This window comes from Chanodichthys erythropterus, chromosome 22, assembly GCF_024489055.1.
Source record: "Chanodichthys erythropterus isolate Z2021 chromosome 22, ASM2448905v1, whole genome shotgun sequence".
In the NCBI taxonomy this organism is placed as follows: Eukaryota; Metazoa; Chordata; class Actinopteri; order Cypriniformes; family Xenocyprididae; genus Chanodichthys; species Chanodichthys erythropterus.
The window spans coordinates 25,120,152-25,138,675 of NC_090242.1; the positions used below are offsets into that span (position 1 = coordinate 25,120,152).

The following is an 18,524-nucleotide window of genomic DNA, read 5'->3' on the forward strand; positions in this document are numbered from 1 at the left end:
AGGAGAAAAGCCACCTCTGAAACAAAGATGATACCTAATAGAGTACTTCAGGGATGACGTGTTTTTGTAGGCCAACCCGGAAGTTAGCAGCGCACGGGTTCCCTCGGTTGAAAGCCTATGTATTTTTCCCATAGACTTTTGGAAATATCACAGAAAATAAGCTCTGTGTTTAACAAAGGGTTATGACACTTAAACGTTTTGTCTATCAAGATAATCTGTACAAGTTAAAACATAAATACATTTTGAAGCCTAAATAAAGTCATCAGATATAAAAGGCTAACAGTAGGCTATAAACGGACTACAGCACACCATGGTCGAGGATCAACATCAACACCACCAAGCTTCTTCAAACTGTTTAAAAAAACAACGTTATTTAAAAACATGTTCGCTGATTATGATCTGTGCTGTGTATGAATACTTATCCACTTTTCCATGAGAAATGCTGTCCAAATGTCCTGTTTGTTATGATGACGTCTAAAGTCCCTGCCAAAGGAACAAAAAGGACTACCCCTTATAGCAATTTGTTAGCAACCACCGTTTTTAAGAAACAGTAAAAAAAATCACAAGCGGGTTATAACTGGTGTGTCATTGATCAAAACGTGAAAATATTTAGAGGCTTTGTAAACCACAGACCTTATTTCAGGCAATTTAGCAAAAACCCATTAAAAAAACCCATAGACTTTACGGCGTTGGAACCGGAAGTCCTAAAATGCTAACTCGCTTCCGGGTTTTGCCTACAAAAATGCGTCATCCCTGATGTACTCTATTGGTTCTCCTCAAAAGGTTAGACAAACACCTCAGTTTAAAAATTCAGTACACAAAGACAATTTATACTGATGAGAAGATCAAGAAGACAGAGAAGATGATGAAGACAAGACAAAAGCAGACCAAGATCAGATGAAAATAAGAACAAGCAGCGTCATTCAAGCCATCCAACTACTCTCATCTCACTCACTTACTTTCCTTTCTTTTACTTAGTTTCCTTTCTTTTCCGTTGAGTCTCGTGTTCTAAGTTAAGTTTTGCCCCAAAGTTTAATCAATGATCCTACAGTCTTTGCCCACCACAAAACTTCAAACTTCAGCCACGAGGGAGACTCCACTCCTCCGCCAGCACACCAGAACGTGATTGGCTTCCCACGACATCAATCCGGAACCGAAAAGACCTGCAGCAAATCAGAAGAACCTGGGAGACACCTTTCTCCAGGCCAAAGATGCTGACAAGGGAATCCCCATTTAAAGACACAAATGACAAACGCAAGTATACCTCCAGATTCTCAATGAACTGGTGCATCCATAAGGTCTAATAACCCCGCCTAAGAAGCGATAGAAGGATTAAATTAATTATTGATGGTTCATTCAAATCAGGTCTTAGAGATGACGATTAATTTGCTCGGCCGTAAAATAAGTGATTTTTTTTTTTTAAATTCCCTGCAAATTAATTAATAATTCCCTTTGAGCTAAATTGACCTGTGTACCCTAACAGCAGGGATGCATTAAATTAATCAAAATTGACAGTAAAGACTTTTATAATATTATAAAATAATTCTAATTTAAATAAATTCTGTTCTTTCCATAGAATCCTTAAAAAAAAAAAAAAAAAAAAAAAAAAAAATCGATAATTTCCACAATAACATTAAGCAACATGACATTTTAACACTGATAATAATAAGACATTTTGTGCAAAAAATGCTGAAAGTTTTTTCATCACAGGAATAAACTGCATTTTAAAATATATAAAAATAATAATTATATATTATTATTATTATTATTTTATATTAAATTGTAATAATATTTATAACATATATATAACAATATTGCTGTTTTTACTGTATTTTTGTGTTTTTTATTGTGTGACCTTATGGACATTTTTGTCCATTTCCGTTTTGTTTTTTGTTATAAGTGTGCCTTTGTTAATGCCAACTACATGAATTTTGGCTCAGGTGTTTATTTTTATTGGAATTTTAATATTTTACCCTCATTTCCTTCAAAAAAATCAATTTTACCCTCCGTACAAAAAATACTCCCACTCAGGACCTTAAGGACAAAAATGTCCACATTGAACCCTATTAAAACTGCAATTTTTTAACCCAGGGCCATTTGACTATAAAATGATACAATATTTGCAAATAGGCATTCATTCTATTGGCAAGGCTTCAAATTTTACATTTTTACCATTTTTTACTAGATTGTGCCATATTTTCAAATTTGGCATATAAAAGAAATACTCGCTTTATTTGTGTTTTCTGCTTATGCGTATTATAGTCTATTATAGAGTCAATTGGAAAAATAATGCAGCTATAATTGTGTGGGTATATTGGTAAGGATGTCAGAGTGTAGTTTGCATGTGTTTACTGAAAATTTATTGTTTGTAATTAATTTGAAAGAAATTATATTGTGCTGGCAATCAAAAATCCCACTCCATGTCACACCCTTGGCAGGGTCATAGGGCCATGTGAAAACTATGAAAAAGGTCAAAGAAGGTTAATGAGCTTTGAGGTTTTTCTTTTTCACCCAAACACGCATCTTAACCCTTGATTGCACTTTTCGCTTGTTATTGTTTTTGTACAGAGATAAAAGTTACGCTTGAATTTGAAGTAGACGTTCAGAAGCCCCTAAACACATTGTTTTAGTTTTCACCACAAGAAAATGCTGATTGTTTAGTCTGGTAGATTTTATACAAAGTTTGAGTTCACACAGGTGTTCTCACAGCCAAACCTATAAATATTTGGTGCTTGAGGGGTTGATCACTTCATTGTTTGCAAGCTGAAGAGACGTTACTCAGCAGAGGAAGCTCTGAATCTAGTGTTGCCCACTGGCAGTGAGCACACAGGTGCATTAGAAGCCGAGGATGTAAAGAAACTGATTTGTAAAGTGTTAAAATTCTGAAAATGAATGAATATTTGGTAATTATGAATAGAAGAGATGCTGATAAAAAAATAAATAAATAAAATAAAAAGTCAGTGAAAGTGGAAAAAAATAATATTTCTATGACATTTTTGTCCTTTATGGACCTAAGTGTTAGTTTTTTTAAAAAATTTGACACTACATAAAAATATAAATTCCTCAAAATTAATGTTGTTGTTCTTCATTGACACACCCAAGAATCTAATAAGCAAAGAAAAAAAAATCTGCTTAGCATTTAGTTTATGAAAATAAACTACTATTTTAAATTTTGTTCATAAAAAAACTCCTATGGCATTATGTAAACAAACCAGCATTTAAAGGGTTACAGTTCTTAAAATTAAATGAATGTTTGGCACCTATAGATAGAACAGATGCTGGTTAAAAAAATTACATCAGTGATATTGGGAAAAAATATTAATAAATTATATTTTTATGACAGTTTTTGGACATGGACATTTTTTGACGCACAAGGGTTAAAACATGTGCAGCCCTGGTGAACATAAGAGACTTTCAAAAACATTAAAAGAATCTTCGCGTCCCCAAACTTTTGAACATGTACATGAATAAAGTTTGAAAGCTACAGCACAGGTGACAATTATCATTGAATAACATCTTTTAAAACATCAATTTCTGGCTTTTCCCTCACACAAAGCTGTCATAGTCTGTCTATATACTTTCATATGGTACAGAAGATAGCAAGTATACAACGTGAAACAGTTTCTAAACGTGAATTAAAATACTAAAAGTACTTTTTGTGTTCTCGATGTACAGATAAAATGTGCAAAAATTGTACCTTTAGGGCTACAAAAGCTTCTCACCAGGTTAGTGCCCTCATCTTTGTACCTTATCTACCCTTAAAGGGTGCATATTAATACCTTAGAGGTGAATACTGGTACCTTGAAGTATTAATATGCACCTTTTAGTGGTAGATAAGGTCCAAAGCGAAGACACAACGTTTGAGGGTATTAATAAAAGCACAATTTTTTCACATTTTGTGTAAGAGTATAGTAACATACTTTTTCTCTTACCCTGAAGAACTCTTTGGTGGATCCTCCATCCAGAGTTCCATAGGCAATCTCTGTTTGCTTAGCTAGATCCTCGGCACTCTCGATGGGGGACACCATCCTTTCCACAGTGAGGAAGGCAGCCAGATTGGCTGTGTAGGAGGAGATGATAATCAGAGTGAAGAACCACCACACACCTCCAACTATACGACCGGAGAGAGATCTGGGGGGGAAAGGTACAGTTTAACAACAAACAGGTGGTTAATTGTCTGGAATATTGAAGTGATCTTCTCTATCCAATTAGACTCATAATGAAGTGCCTCAATTTTAATATGATTTCCATTTCTAGCTGTGCACACAGTGGAAAGATAACAGATTAATTAATAAATTAATTACTTTATCAGCAGGCATATATGATTAAAAAAAGCCTTCTTAATGGTTAATCTAGTTATAAATCAGATCTGGATCAGGGATTAAACAAAAGTAAAGTCATTTGCAGCCTTTGTATGGCAGAATTTAATTATCATCAGAGCTCAAAATGTCTGAAATACCACCTATATGAGCTTAATGAAAAGACCAGAGGACTGCTGCAGTTACAATAAAACATCTTTGAAATATAATTGCATTTCGTTCCTGAAAAGAGGAGCTGGATGCATTAAAACTGAATGTAATTATTTTTTAAAGACACAAATTATAAACAGCTTATAAGAGACAGTATGCAAGAAAGATTCCCAGTATTTTACAAACATGTTATTTAGATGTTATTTTTCATTTTAAATATATTAAATTGTGCAATAACACCAACACCAAAAGTGATTTAAAACAACTTGCCCGCATGGATTTAGACAAGTAATGCACAAGTCAGCATTTTTATGCCGAGTAAATTAAAAGTATGGAAAGAATATACCTCCCTGAAGTTGTATGTAAGATAAAATTGGGATTGTATAACTAATAATAATAACAACCATTATATAACCCCTAATGTTCTTTGTCCACGAGACATGGCCTAGTTTGATCTGTGACTTCTCTACGCATATGTCTATTAATCTGAGTGTCCTCAAACATTGAAAACTGTTCTTCTTTCACCGTTCCCTTTGAATGAAAGTCTTAAATTTAATAAAAACGATCCTGTTCTGCCAAGCTAGCACTAAAGTTCTGCTTTCCAATACATGCTGCACACAATTCCGCCCTCTTTCACTTTCAAGGGAAATATACATTCTCTTCAAGACTCCAATGATATTATCAGTTATATTAAAGGGGCCCATAAACCGCTATGAATTTTTATAGGGAAGCGAAATGCCCTGCATTACAAATTGGAAGTTGTTGGAACATTGTTGGAATGTTAATGCATTTTAGATATAGATCAGAACAGAAATTATGCTTTCTAATAAAGGAAAACTTTAGCATGTAAGAGTAAAGTAAAATGACAAATGGATGATGGTTATCAGGAAAATTACTTGCGCGGGTTTTTATTGAACATTTATGAAAGATTATTTTATCAAAAACACTATTAAACAATAACATTGTGAAATATTACAAAAAAACTGTTATCACTGTTATTACTGTTATTGTTACAATATGTACCATTCGGAGACAGAAGATGACAGTTCAGGTTGTTTACTGGATACAAGCAGAGGAAACAGTGATAACAGGTGAGTTTGCAGAGGTTGTATAATTGAATGATGAATGAATGAATAGTAATACTGTTCTTTGTGGTTTGCAGGTTGGATGCTGGAGAATAGCAGTAGGAGAATGGAGACAGGGATGGTGGACGACACTCACACACAGACTTAGAATACAGGAGGGAGCTCGGAAACACAGGAGACAGGTAAGTAGCAATGGGAGCCCTTGAGGTAGGCATAGAGGTAAGTTCCTTGATGCGAACAAGACCGAACAATGTGAAGGAGTGTGTGAGTGTCTTTTATGTGAGTGCTGATTGGCGTGGTGATGAGGTGCAGGTGTTAGTGATCAGTACTCAGGGGAAGGCGTGCGCTGTGATTGGTGGGTGCTGGAGCCTGGCGTGTCTGTGACAGTGATAATATATTTGAAAATCTACTTTATTTCTGTGATGGCAAAGCTGAATTTTCAGCATCGTTGTCACAATCCTGAAGTCTTCAGAGTCACATGATCCTTCAGAAATCATTCTAATATGTTGATTTGATGCTCAAGAAACATTTCTTATTATTATCAATGGGTAATCTGCTTAAACCTTTTTGGAAAAGTTTTTATGTTTTTTTAATGATTAGAAAGAACAAAGAACAGCATTTAGAGAAATGTTCAAAGCATTTGTAAGGATACTGATTGTTAGAAGGCAGCTGTGTGACACTGACATGGTGAACGGGAACATGGTTTGTGTAACATTAGCAACACATTATTAGCTGTTTTGATAACATAGTCAAGCAAAAGGCTAATCTTATTAATTACCGTTATGTGTCCGATGTTGTGAAGAGCGATGCCATTGTGCAGCGTTTACCTCAGTAAGTTGGATCTCTGAGCTGGCACGAGTGAATGGAGGCGGGGTTAATTTGCATATTCATTGATCCGCATGTATTAAATGAGGCAAGGATATAGAGTTACATTCAAGCTATTTTATGGCATGAAGAATTTTTTTTCAGAGGAAGAAAACTTTTAAATATATCATTTTGCTGATCAAAGATGAGTTTTATGGGATAAAATGATTACTACAGGGGGACTTTAAATATGAATGACTTCATTATGAATGACTTTAGGCCTATCCTTCCATGTCAAAGATCGCAGTATTTGAGAAGATGTGGTCCTATAGAAAGTTTTAAATCAATTTATTGTGTCATGCTGAGTAAAAGTATTAATTTCTTTAAAAAATATAAAAAGAATAAAAAAAGAAAACACAAAGTCAAATTGTACCACTTCAAAAATGTCTTACATCCCTTACAACAGTGGTACTCAAACTGGGATACACATACCCCTGGGGGTTCGTGAGATAACAAGAGTGGGTATGTGAACAAAATGCTGAGTTTTGCCATTCATTTAATTCTACCCCACCTTAAAATAACATTAAAACCGAGCATGTATTTCTATCAGGCAAAATGTTGTAAATACATGACATCCAATCGAATTACCTCATCTTTTGTGTGCACACAAGCAGCGTGCAAATCACAAAGCAAATTGCACTACATTACTGTTGTTCTCGATAATGTACCTTTGTAAAAGTGGGGATTTAGCAATTAATGGCATGAAGAACAAATAGCCTATAGACAAGGTGTGCTTAGAGATCGATTTAAGACTCTCTTTGAAAAAAAAATACCCTGTGTGAGTTCTTGACATTGACTTTATATAACAATTCAACAAAATTAAGTGATAAACATTTTAAATGCAGTATTGTCAGTGTTGTTTGCTCAATTTTGCACCAAAATAAGAGTTCCAATTTTCAACAAATACCACAGAAGAACTGCAACATGCAGCGGTGTTTCGTGAATGAATCGTTTGAACAAATCGTTAGAGTCAATGATTCAATGACCTATTCATTAATAGGCTACAGCCACTTGCTTCGTTACTGAATGAATTAATGACTCAATGACTCACTCACTAAGACAGTGGGCCCTATCATACACCCAATGCAATGCGGCGCCAGGCGCGACGCAAGTGTTTTTTGCTAGTTTCAGCCCAACGCAGTTATCATTTTCACATCCTGCGCCACGTTGTTTAAATAGCAAATGCATTTCTGCCCATTTGCGCGCCCATGGGCGTGCTGGTCTGAAAATGAGCTGTATTCAGGTGCATTGTTGATGCATTACTATTTTGAGGCAACTGAAATAGACTGCGCCATTGACCAACTGAAACCAGGTCACAACGCGCATACACTCTGCTTAATACACACAAAGGGACACGCAGCAGCACACAAACATGCCAAATATTAAAAGTAAAAGGATTACACTGTCAAAGATTATTATTGTGTGCATAAAGATAAAAATGCTTTGGTGGAATCCGGCTTGTCCCATAACAGATCCATTTCCTCGCTAGAGAAGCGTTCAGTTGTTCTGCTTGCAAATTCCAACATGTAAATAAACCATGCACTTAGATCATTAAAATAGGGCCCAGTGACTTACAGCCACCTACTGGCAGATATAGTTTAATATTTAAAAGTATCACTTCTTTGTTTGTACCATCATTGCATATTTCTCTATTGAACATTTTTTATTTAAAACGTTATTTTAAAAAGGTGTATATAAAGGTAAAAATATCCACTGGAAAAACAATTTAAGGAGCAACTATTGTCCCTTAATGGAAAAAGTGTGTCTGCAGTCTAAGTGGAAGAGAGGGGGACGCAAAAGATGTTGAATGCTACAGGGGGTACTCAGCTTTGTTTGGGAACCACTGGCTTACAGTATCTCAAGAGGAAGAACACCAACTTTGAAAAACAGGATAGAGTAAAAAATTCTGGGTCTGTCTCCATTCTCTACCAACTTCAGCTCAAACTGTCTCTCTTTCTGTTGTACTCTGCTTATCTTTCTTGTCTCTCTGAACTGCTCTGGCCGTCTCCCTATTTTCACATGTCCGATCAGCTGTAAGGAGCGTGTTATGAAGTTGACTTCCGTTCAGTCTGTCAAACAGACGAGTGCAGCTGTTTTGTGAGGTACATCTACCTTTTCACCAAAATTATCACCATAAAATCATCATTGTTGTATCTTAGCTTGGTGTAGGCTTGATGTGACGAGCAGGGCGGGTGAGAGCCGTGAGGGAACGGCACGAGGCCGGTGACGCAAGTGATAATGAGCGTCACCTGCGAGGCGAGTCTCTCACGGAGGAGCTCCGGAGGCATAAAAGGAGGAGCGACTACAATGAAGGACGAGAGAGGACCAGGCCTGGACTTTATTTTATGTTTTATTATGTTTGTGTGGCCGGCAGACGTCCGCGAGAGTCTGCCGGCATTACTTTCGTTTTGTTCTTTGTTTATTTTGAATTAAAGTTACGTTGAATGTTCGCCGGTTCCCGCCTCCTTCTTCCCACATTTACGAACTGTGTTACATTTGACTTCAAGTGATTTCTTTGCATTTAGGCAACTAGTATAGACAATAACTGGAGCTATGGGCAAAATGCATATTATATATATATATATATATATATATATACACACTGCCCTCCAAAGGTTGGAAACACCCTAGAAAAGTGGGGTTTTGGACAATATTGGCATGAATCCTTTTTAATTTGTGATAATTTTGCACTGATAAAGGACAACACAAGCAAAAATATTTTACTATATAAACAGTTTATACATAGAAAAAAACTTAAATTTTCGATTCATCAAAATATCCACCATTAGCAGCTATCTGACCTAAACTGAGTTCTAATTGGTTCATTGTATTCTAAACTTAATTGGCATTCAGTTGTTGAAGCTATTAAGGAATGTTGACCCAAAAATATTTTACAAAACTGGGGCAAGTTTAAACCAGTAACCAGGCTTTAAAGCTGGCAAAGGGGCATGTCTGACTTTGACATGTATATATTGCCATTATTATGTAATCAAAATGAAAATTATTATTGCTGATCTTCAATGATAATGTCAAGTTACTGTAATGTATTTGCACCAAAAAATGATAAGGATTTATGCTGATACCGTCCAAAACCACACTTTGCCAGGGGTGTTTCCAAACTTTTGGAGGGCAGTGTATAAATATATTATTATTTTTTATTAATTCATTCATTTATTTTTGTGATGGCAAAGCTGAATGATCTTTCTATTCATCAGAGAATCCTGAAGAAAATGTTAATAATAAATGGTTAATAATATTTTTTTCTTGAGAAGCAAATCAGCATATCAGGATGATTTCTGAAGGAATGTGACACTGAAAGACTGGAGTAATGATGCTGAAAATTCAGCTTTTCCATCACAAAAATAAATTATATTTTAAAATATATTCAAATAGAAAATAGTTCTTTTAAATTGTAATAATATTTCACAATATTGCTATTTTTTATTTGTATTTTTAATCAAATAAATTCAGCCTTGGAGAGCAGAAGAGACTTCTTTTAAAAACGTTAAAAAAACGTACCAATATTTGCTATGCATTTCTGTATGCTAGAGGTCATGTAACATATTTAAGAAACTAATACGGGGCTCAAAAGTATTTGAACACACACATATTGCACATTAGAAGAATACCAGCAGTGCAAACCCCCTAATGAATACTCCAAATGAATTATCAATCTAATCCGTAGAATATGGGTCACTCCTACACTGAAAGCAAAATAAAAGGTTCTCATGGACAAACACTGTTTCAAACGCATGCAATCATGTCTCCATGGAGATTAACAATAGAGCTGTAACTAAAAATAATAGTCTCCTTGTCGTTCCACATTGTAATGCTGCAAAATGTCCGTTCCATTACAGAAACTCGGAAGGGTGCTGTTGGGAACGTTGTGACATGCTGATCATCTCTTCGTATTCTGGTGTCACAGTTCCGTTAAACACTGCAGAACATTTTCAAACACTCGGGATGGCAAGGTCACCTCGACAGTGGGAAAGGCCCGAGCGAGACCTCCCTCCAGGCTTTTGTGTACGTGTGTTTGTATAGTGAAATTACACTAATATGCTTGTGACCTAAATGTGTGACCTAAACCTAATGTGTATGTGACCTGCTAGTGTCATTGCGTATGGAAGTGTTTGTAAACCGGAGTATTTTTGTACGGGGGGAAAGGGAATCTGGACAAAGCTGAAGTGACAGTCAGAGGCCTGCGGGAGGAAGGGGGCACCACAGAGCCTGGGTTGAACTGTCATGCTCGCTGAAAGCCTGATGGTATGACCCCGCACAAACACAGACACAAAGACACACTCCACGTCTCAAATAAAGCTCCTAAAGCACACAACATGTATCACTTCCTCGGGGTAACTCGCTCTATTTCTCTGTCACACACACACACTTCTCCATGCTCATATCCTGGAGTGCTCTTGGTTTATTCTTTAGCAGGTGTGAACAGACAGATCATTGGCCTCCGGGCCAATTTAACTCATTGGAAAATTCATTGGGCCTTTGTGCAACAACTTTCCTAGGAGTCACATCTACACCATCCTTTATGGTGAGCACTCGTCATACCAAGACATTCACAGTAGCAGTTCAGTGGAGGTTATTCTGTCTACAGTAATGAGGGCACTGGGTTTTACTGCTGAAAACACTGACATCTGTGGCTAAAATAACTTATATTTTCACTTAAAGGGGCAGTGTGTATTTTTCAAGGTGTCAAGGTTTGGCTGCTTAGCATGACAAAATACATGGTGTAACTACATTTAGAGCAAAAATAATCTTGCTCGTACTTTTTGCTTTCAAAAGTTGCCATGTGCTCTGCCAATTTTTTTTACATTTAAGAATGCTAAACAGACAGAAAGAACGCTAAACAGACAGACAGACCGACAGAATGCTAGACAGACAGAATGCTAGACAGAAAGATAGAACGCTAGGCAGACAGACAGAATGCTATTCAGACAGACAGAAATGCTAGACAGACAGAATGCAAGACAGACAGTATGCTAGACAGACAGTATGCTAGACAGACAGTATGCTAGACAGACAGTATGCTAGACAGACAGTATGCTAGACAGACAGACAGAATGCTAGACAGACAGAATGCAAGACAGACAGAATGCAAGACAGATAGTATGCTAGACAGATAGTATGCTAGACAGACAGACAGAATGCTAGACAGACAGAATGCAAGACAGACAGAACGCTAGACAGACAGACAGAATGCTAGACAGACAGATAGATAGACAGAATGCTAGACAGACAGAAAGCTAGACAGACAGACAGACAGCCAGACAGAACGCTAGACAGACAGACAGAACGCTAGAAAGACAGACTGTTAGACAGTCAGTCAGAACAGACAGACAGAATGCTAGTTAGACATACTGAGAGAACGCTAGACAGACAGACAGAATGCTAGACAGACAGAATGCAAGACAGACAGAATGCTAGACAGACAGAACGCTAGACAGACAGAACGCTAGACAGACAGAACGCTAGACAGACAGATAGACAGAATGCTAGACAGACAGAAAGCTAGACAGACAGACAGACAGACAGCCAGACAGAACGCTAGACAGACAGACAGAACGCTAGAAAGACAGACTGTTAGACAGTCAGTCAGAACAGACAGACAGAATGCTAGTTAGACATACTGAGAGAACGCTAGACAGACAGAACACTAGACAGAATGCTAGAAAGACAGACTGTTAGACAGTCAGACGGCTAGACAGACAGACAGACAGAAAGCTAGACAGACAGAACATTAGACAGACAGAATGCTAGATAGACAGACAGACAGACAGACAGAATGCTAGTTAGACATACTGAGAGAACACTAGACAGACAGAACACTAGACAGAATGCTAGGAAGACAGACTGTTAGACAGTCAGACCACTAGACAGACAGACAGAACGCTAGTTAGACATACTGAGAGAACACTAGACAGACAAAATACTAGACAGAATGCTAGATAGACAGACAGACAGACAGACAGACAGACAGACAGACAGAATGCTAGATAGACAGCCAAACAGACAGAATGCTAGATAGACAGACAGAACACTAGACAGACAGCCAGACAGAACGCTAGACAGACAGACAGAAAGCTAGACAGACAGACAGACAGACAGACAGACAGACAGAATGCTAGTTAGACATACTGAGAGAACATTAGACAGACAGAACACTAGACAGAATGCTAGGAAGACAGACTGTTAGACAGTCAGACGGCTAGACAGACAGACAGACAGAAAGCTAGACAGACAGACAGACAGACAGACAGAATGCTAGTTAGACATACTGAGAGAACATTAGACAGACAGAACACTAGACAGAATGCTAGGAAGACAGACTGTTAGACAGTCAGACCACTAGACAGACAGACAGAACGCTAGTTAGACATACTGAGAGAACACTAGACAGACAAAATACTAGACAGAATGCTAGACAGACAGCCAGACAGAACGCTAGACAGACAGACAGAATGCTAGATAGACAGACAGACAGAACGCTAGTTAGACATACCGAGAGAATGCTAGACAGACAGAACACTATACAGACAGAAAGCTAGACCGATAGACAGAATGCTAGACAGAACGGTAGACAGACAGACAGAACGCTAGTTAGACATACTGAGAGAACACTAGACAGACAAAATACTAGACAGAATGCTAGACAGACAGACAGATAGATGCTTCACACTTAATTCAAATAATGTAAGATTCAGTGATTTAGACCAGATAAATAAATCACATTAATGCATCAATTACCAAATTAAGTTGAACCGGATTTCACACATAACATTCACCTGGATCAACATTCCAATCAACCAATCAGATTTGCAGTTTATGTTAAGTTTAGGCTTACGACCAGGGTCAGGTGCTTCTACATCAGTGTTATTCACCTTTCATATCCCTCTCATTTTAGGGATAAGTTATGGGAAGTTTTAGGTTAAGGGGTAGGGATATGGTTAGGACTATATTTTTGGACAGGAATGTTGTTTCAAGTCCTGGCAAAATCACAGTGACCCCAAATTAACAATACTGCACTGCTGTTTTTATTCTAACAGGTGGCTTTTAGCAGTCAGAATCTAAAAAGACAGTTCACATAAGCATACTGTTTACATAGCCTAGCTGCAGCAACACTCAAATGTGCTATGAAATGCTACAATGTTGATGCTAGTGGACATGACAGTGATTGTGAATTATATGCATAGTAAACAGTCTGCAATTCCCACTTCTGGGTGAACCACTAACAGAAGAGCAGCAATTGTGTGGTGTGTGTCGAGTTATTAATTTATATACCATCAGAGCCGTGTCAGCCTGCTGGGCTTCAGTAATTCTCTGCTCAGGTTTTGCGCTTGCTAATCATCTGTGCCATCTTCTCATGACTTCAGATTACAGCACAGCTCGGACCGAGTTAATTGCTTTGATTGCCCGTGTGCTTACAGCAGCTTTTCTATTTGCTATCTGTCTCTAGACATGTCAAAGAGACTTTGTTTTTGGCACCTTTATAAGAAATAATGAATAAATGAAATCCCTTCATAAGCACCTCATCAGAAACTAATCAGAGAATCAGAAAGGCTAGATGAGGTAACAGGGTTTTTATAAAGCAATGGCACAGATGAGCTGGAGCGAAAAACAATGTGAACAGTCAGAGCTCTGAGTGGCAGCTCTGACATTTGTTGAGGACAAACAAGTTTCCTGTCAGAGATAAATACTGTAAGCAGCCTAGCGCCTTCTGTCTGGCCCACACAATCCTCATTACCAAAACACTCATGCCAAAAAACTTTTTTAAATAAAGGATTCTGAGATGGTTGACAAAAAACAAACAAACAAATAAACAAACAAACAAACAAAAAAACAGCACCTTTATGTAAAACCACAGGAGTATTAATGAGTCTAAACTATTACAGTCACAACTGCCAACCAACATAAAAACTTGTTCAACACTGCATAAAATCGTTTTCTTAATCAGTACTTTTTTCTTGTTTTCCAGTAAAAATATCTACACATTATTTGTCATAGAGAGAAAACATTGCCTTGAATTAGCACTTGTTATTATTATATGTTGTTATTATTATAGTTTTTTTATTGTCCTTATACTTATTTAAAAAAAAATTCTTGATCTAAATGGCTGATCTAATAAGAAAAATAATAACAATAATAGTAATAACAATACATCAATAGTAATTACTGTATAATAAAAATAATAATAATAGTTATTATTACTATTATTATCATATTTATTTATACAGTCATTTCGTGATCTAAATGGCTGATCTAATAATATTAATAACAATTATAATAATTACAATAATTTCATGATAATCGGAGCAACGGACTAGGAGTAGTTTGAAAATTTAGGTTTTTCAGAAAATTCAAAATTACAGAAAAATGTTCATGACGGACAATTATGTCATAGGGTGCAATCGAATTGTCTTGAGCAAAGGAATCAGAGGGAAAATTTTGTTTCTAGCCCTTACAGTTCAAAAGTTCATAGCATAAATGTGAGTGCAAATTTGGTCAGTTGGTTTGTTAGAGCGATTGAGTTAGAGACTCCAAATTTGCTATGATGACAGTTTGGACTGTGTGCCAGATTTCATAACTTTCCCGCAAGCGGTTCAACAGGCTGCCATAGACTTCCAGAATGGAAGAAGAAGAAGAAGAAGAAGGTGCCTACAATTGTATTATGTAAAAAAATAATTTGTTCTGCATATCAGTTATCAGAGCTATTATCAGATTAATTAGCATTAAAAATAGGAAGAATCCACGAGAGATTGGATGTGTTTCCCTATCACTGTCTGAAGCTCTCTCATGTCTGAAACATGATAATTCAATTCCATGTCAGTTCTAAAACTTTCTAGCCATAAAATCCAACTGACCTCCCTCACATACTGAGCACAGATCAAAGATTTTCGAATGATTTCATAACAGCCTCTTGCCTACAGAACTTCAGCATTCCTCCTTCAGCTCAAAGGGGATAGGTGAAGAAGTTTTCCATGGAAGTCCTCAGTTAGCATGGAGAAACACTGTCAAGCTGAGTGCTCTGACGCAGACAATCACATCTGTCATGGAACGCTCTCTGACAGTGTAATCTAATTTGAGTGTGTTGCTTCCTTCCCTCAAGCCAAGGATATACATGTCCAACCAAAATGTCAAACACTAGCAGACGAGCCAGCACACCCAGAGGCACAAGGCAAATCTGCACATAATGAGGCTAGAGGACCCTATCAGGGGTGTCATCACTAGGCTAACCTATGGTTACATGTTCCTCATGACTAATGCTAAAAAAAAAAAAATGTGTGAACAAGTGTCAGTGCAGTCAAAGAGACAGGACAGAATCAAATAAGGTGCCTGGAGTAGAAAGGTCAGGGAATTTTGAGCCACAGGATGGTTCCTACATCGAATGATTCCTACATCGGTTGATTCCTATATCGGATGATTCCACAGAAACGTGACATTAACAGAGAAAGGTTTACTACTGTAAAACACACACAAACCACAGTGGGTAATTTGTGCAGCTGTTAAAGTAACATTTATAGAATAATATGAAGTTTAATGAAACAATATCGGAATAGTTTGAAAAGGGATATTTAATTTTTTTTTACATTTTAATTCATCAAGTAGAGTAGAGAATAAAAATAATATTTTTTTTAAAATAATTTGTCCCACCGGGGATAAAAAATAATTCAGCAGAGCCCATGAACATGCACGTTGTAGCAACTTTACATGGCTGCTTGCGCTAACAGTAACCTAGATAAATGTGCACTATTATATATCCAAGTGTTTGTGCGGAGTGAGGAAGGCAGCTAAAGTATAGTGTGCTTTACTGCACGACATGGAAGCGCCAGCGCGATCACTTGCAGTTTGTCAACTTAAAATGCTCTGTCCTTATTTTTGTTATACAGATAAGAGTAATACATCATTTTGAACTGTAAAGGGTCTTCGTTTATTTGTGTACAAAACATTGTGCTTTTGTAAAATAAAGAAAACAAACAGGATGGTCTCCCTGAACAGCAGCACGTCACATAAATAAAACGAAACTCAGCATTTAGGCTACTTGCCTCACAGACATGAGAAATATATCTATAGAAAGCTTGAAACGTCTACTTTTAAACTAACCAATTCAAATCGAAAACAAATGTAGGCCTACTCTCTGATTATGTAATCCACATGAAAGGTGCATTTCACTCTATAGGCGTGTTACTGCGGAGATGAGTCAGCATTGTCAGCTTTATCTTTGCAGCCAACACTGACTCAGAAAACACTAGTTTATTAATAAAAAATTTAATTTATAATAATAAACTTATATAAACTTGTTATTTTTTCCGACACATTCACAATCATTACTTTTGTATATTTAAGTGTCCAGTATATATATAAAAATATCAGAACCATTTTTGGTTTGACTGTAGTTTTCAGACACCATAAAATCTGTGTCTGCATTGGTCATAGAAATGTCTATCTAATCTTTACCTTTACTTTAAATAAAATCATCCTGTTCCTTTCTTAATATAACCTGAGAATCTTTTCAAGATGATGTGCATTTCAGATGTAGTTTAGAGAGGGACCGTGTAATGCAGCAGGTGATTAAAGAGATCATCTTTATTTTACAACCCATTTTCTCTATCACAGATGTTGTTTGTGGAATATGAGCCAAATGAAAAAGTAGCAGTGGAAGAAGAAAACATTATGGCAATGGTGATGACAATGGCTTTTTTTCCCATGTGCACCTACCTTGGTGAGATATCACATCCTTGCTGCATAAAGGCTCCCAGGGAAAACCACAGGCTGTTAAAGATCCCAAACTCATTGGAGTGTTCAGGTTGCTTCTCCTGCTTCTCCTCTCGCTGATTTTGATTTTGACCTTGCTGATTTGGCGACTGGTTGGCCTCTGGTGATGGTGGTTGGTTCTGGTTCTGGTTTTGCTGCTCTGTTCCATCCTCTTCATCATCAGCATGCCACTCGTACGGACTGAAGCGACTCACCAAGAATAGCACCACACTCACGCCAATGTAGGCAAACACAATACACATCCAGATCTCATATGCCAGTGGGTCCAGGAAGGAGAAGACACCTGGCTTGGACTTGGTGGGCTTCTTGATCATGATGGATATACCTAAGCTCATGAAGGGCTTGGAGAAATCGATGACCTCCTCTCTGACCAAAGTGATGGTAAGGGGGGCGACAGCTACGTCTGCTTTCTACAAGACAATATGATTATATCATTAAGCATGGATAGAGCACCTATTGTGATTTAACATGTTGATATTCAAGCATAACATTCATGTTTTCAATGAAATCAAACATTCAGAATGTGTTTCACGAAGCTTTGAGATTCAGCTTGCATAAAACAAGGCTGTTCCTCTGTAGGTTTTAGAAATCAAGCACAAGCCAACAAAAAGCTTTATCCACCATTTTAGAATCAGCTGAACATATAAATAACTTCAAGTATTATGAATCACTACAGAGTCAGTTCTACTCAATGCTGCATCCTCAAGAGAATCCCTCATACATTATCACTCTCTATGCTTCATAATAATATCACATTTTCTTCAAGCAGAAGAGAAATCTAACGAACTGCACTTTGACAACACTGAGCTAGAGTGTTCGCATTTAGCCCAATGAAGGCAGACTATATCTGACACTGCTTAGCATTCCAAAGCCACTAATGCTGCAGCCTTAGGGTAAAAATGCTCTGAATAAAAAACTGACTGCCTACAAAAGCAAACCTCACATGCACCTAAGTTTTGCTATTATAAATTATATCTTGCTAATTTGCCTTCGTTAGCAGTAATAGGACTCTTTTTTATGTTGAAAAATAGCCAGAAAGTCAGACGTTGCACTAATATGCTCTGACAGTAGGAAAAAAATACTTCATAAGTGATGAGAGACAAAAACTTTTGTTCAATATGAGGGATTGAGGTTCGGACACACCATGTGCTGTTCTGCAGCACTCTTTGCAAGCTTTGCTACTTATTTCAGAAAAGAATTCTGTCACTGTTACAAATCTTACCTCCAAGGAATAGAGGTAATGCAGTTTTAAGCTAAAGTGACTCGTAATGTATGCTAGAAACACACAGATTTAAAGGGGTGGTTCACTGATTTTTTTTTTTTT

The 18,524-nt window shown here is 37.1% G+C and overlaps 1 protein-coding gene across 1 annotated transcript in view; it reads right to left on the reverse strand.

Moving 5' to 3' along the window:
* Nucleotides 1-18,524, reverse strand: part of gria1b (glutamate receptor, ionotropic, AMPA 1b) — a 66,999-nt gene that overhangs the window by 13,489 nt on the left and 34,986 nt on the right. The window contains exons 11-12 of the mRNA XM_067374952.1: nt 17,144-17,610; nt 3,933-4,131 (exon numbers count right to left, since the gene is read on the reverse strand). Coding sequence (XP_067231053.1) covers nt 3,933-4,131; nt 17,144-17,610 — 666 coding nt within the window. The remainder of the gene's footprint in view (nt 1-3,932; nt 4,132-17,143; nt 17,611-18,524) is intronic.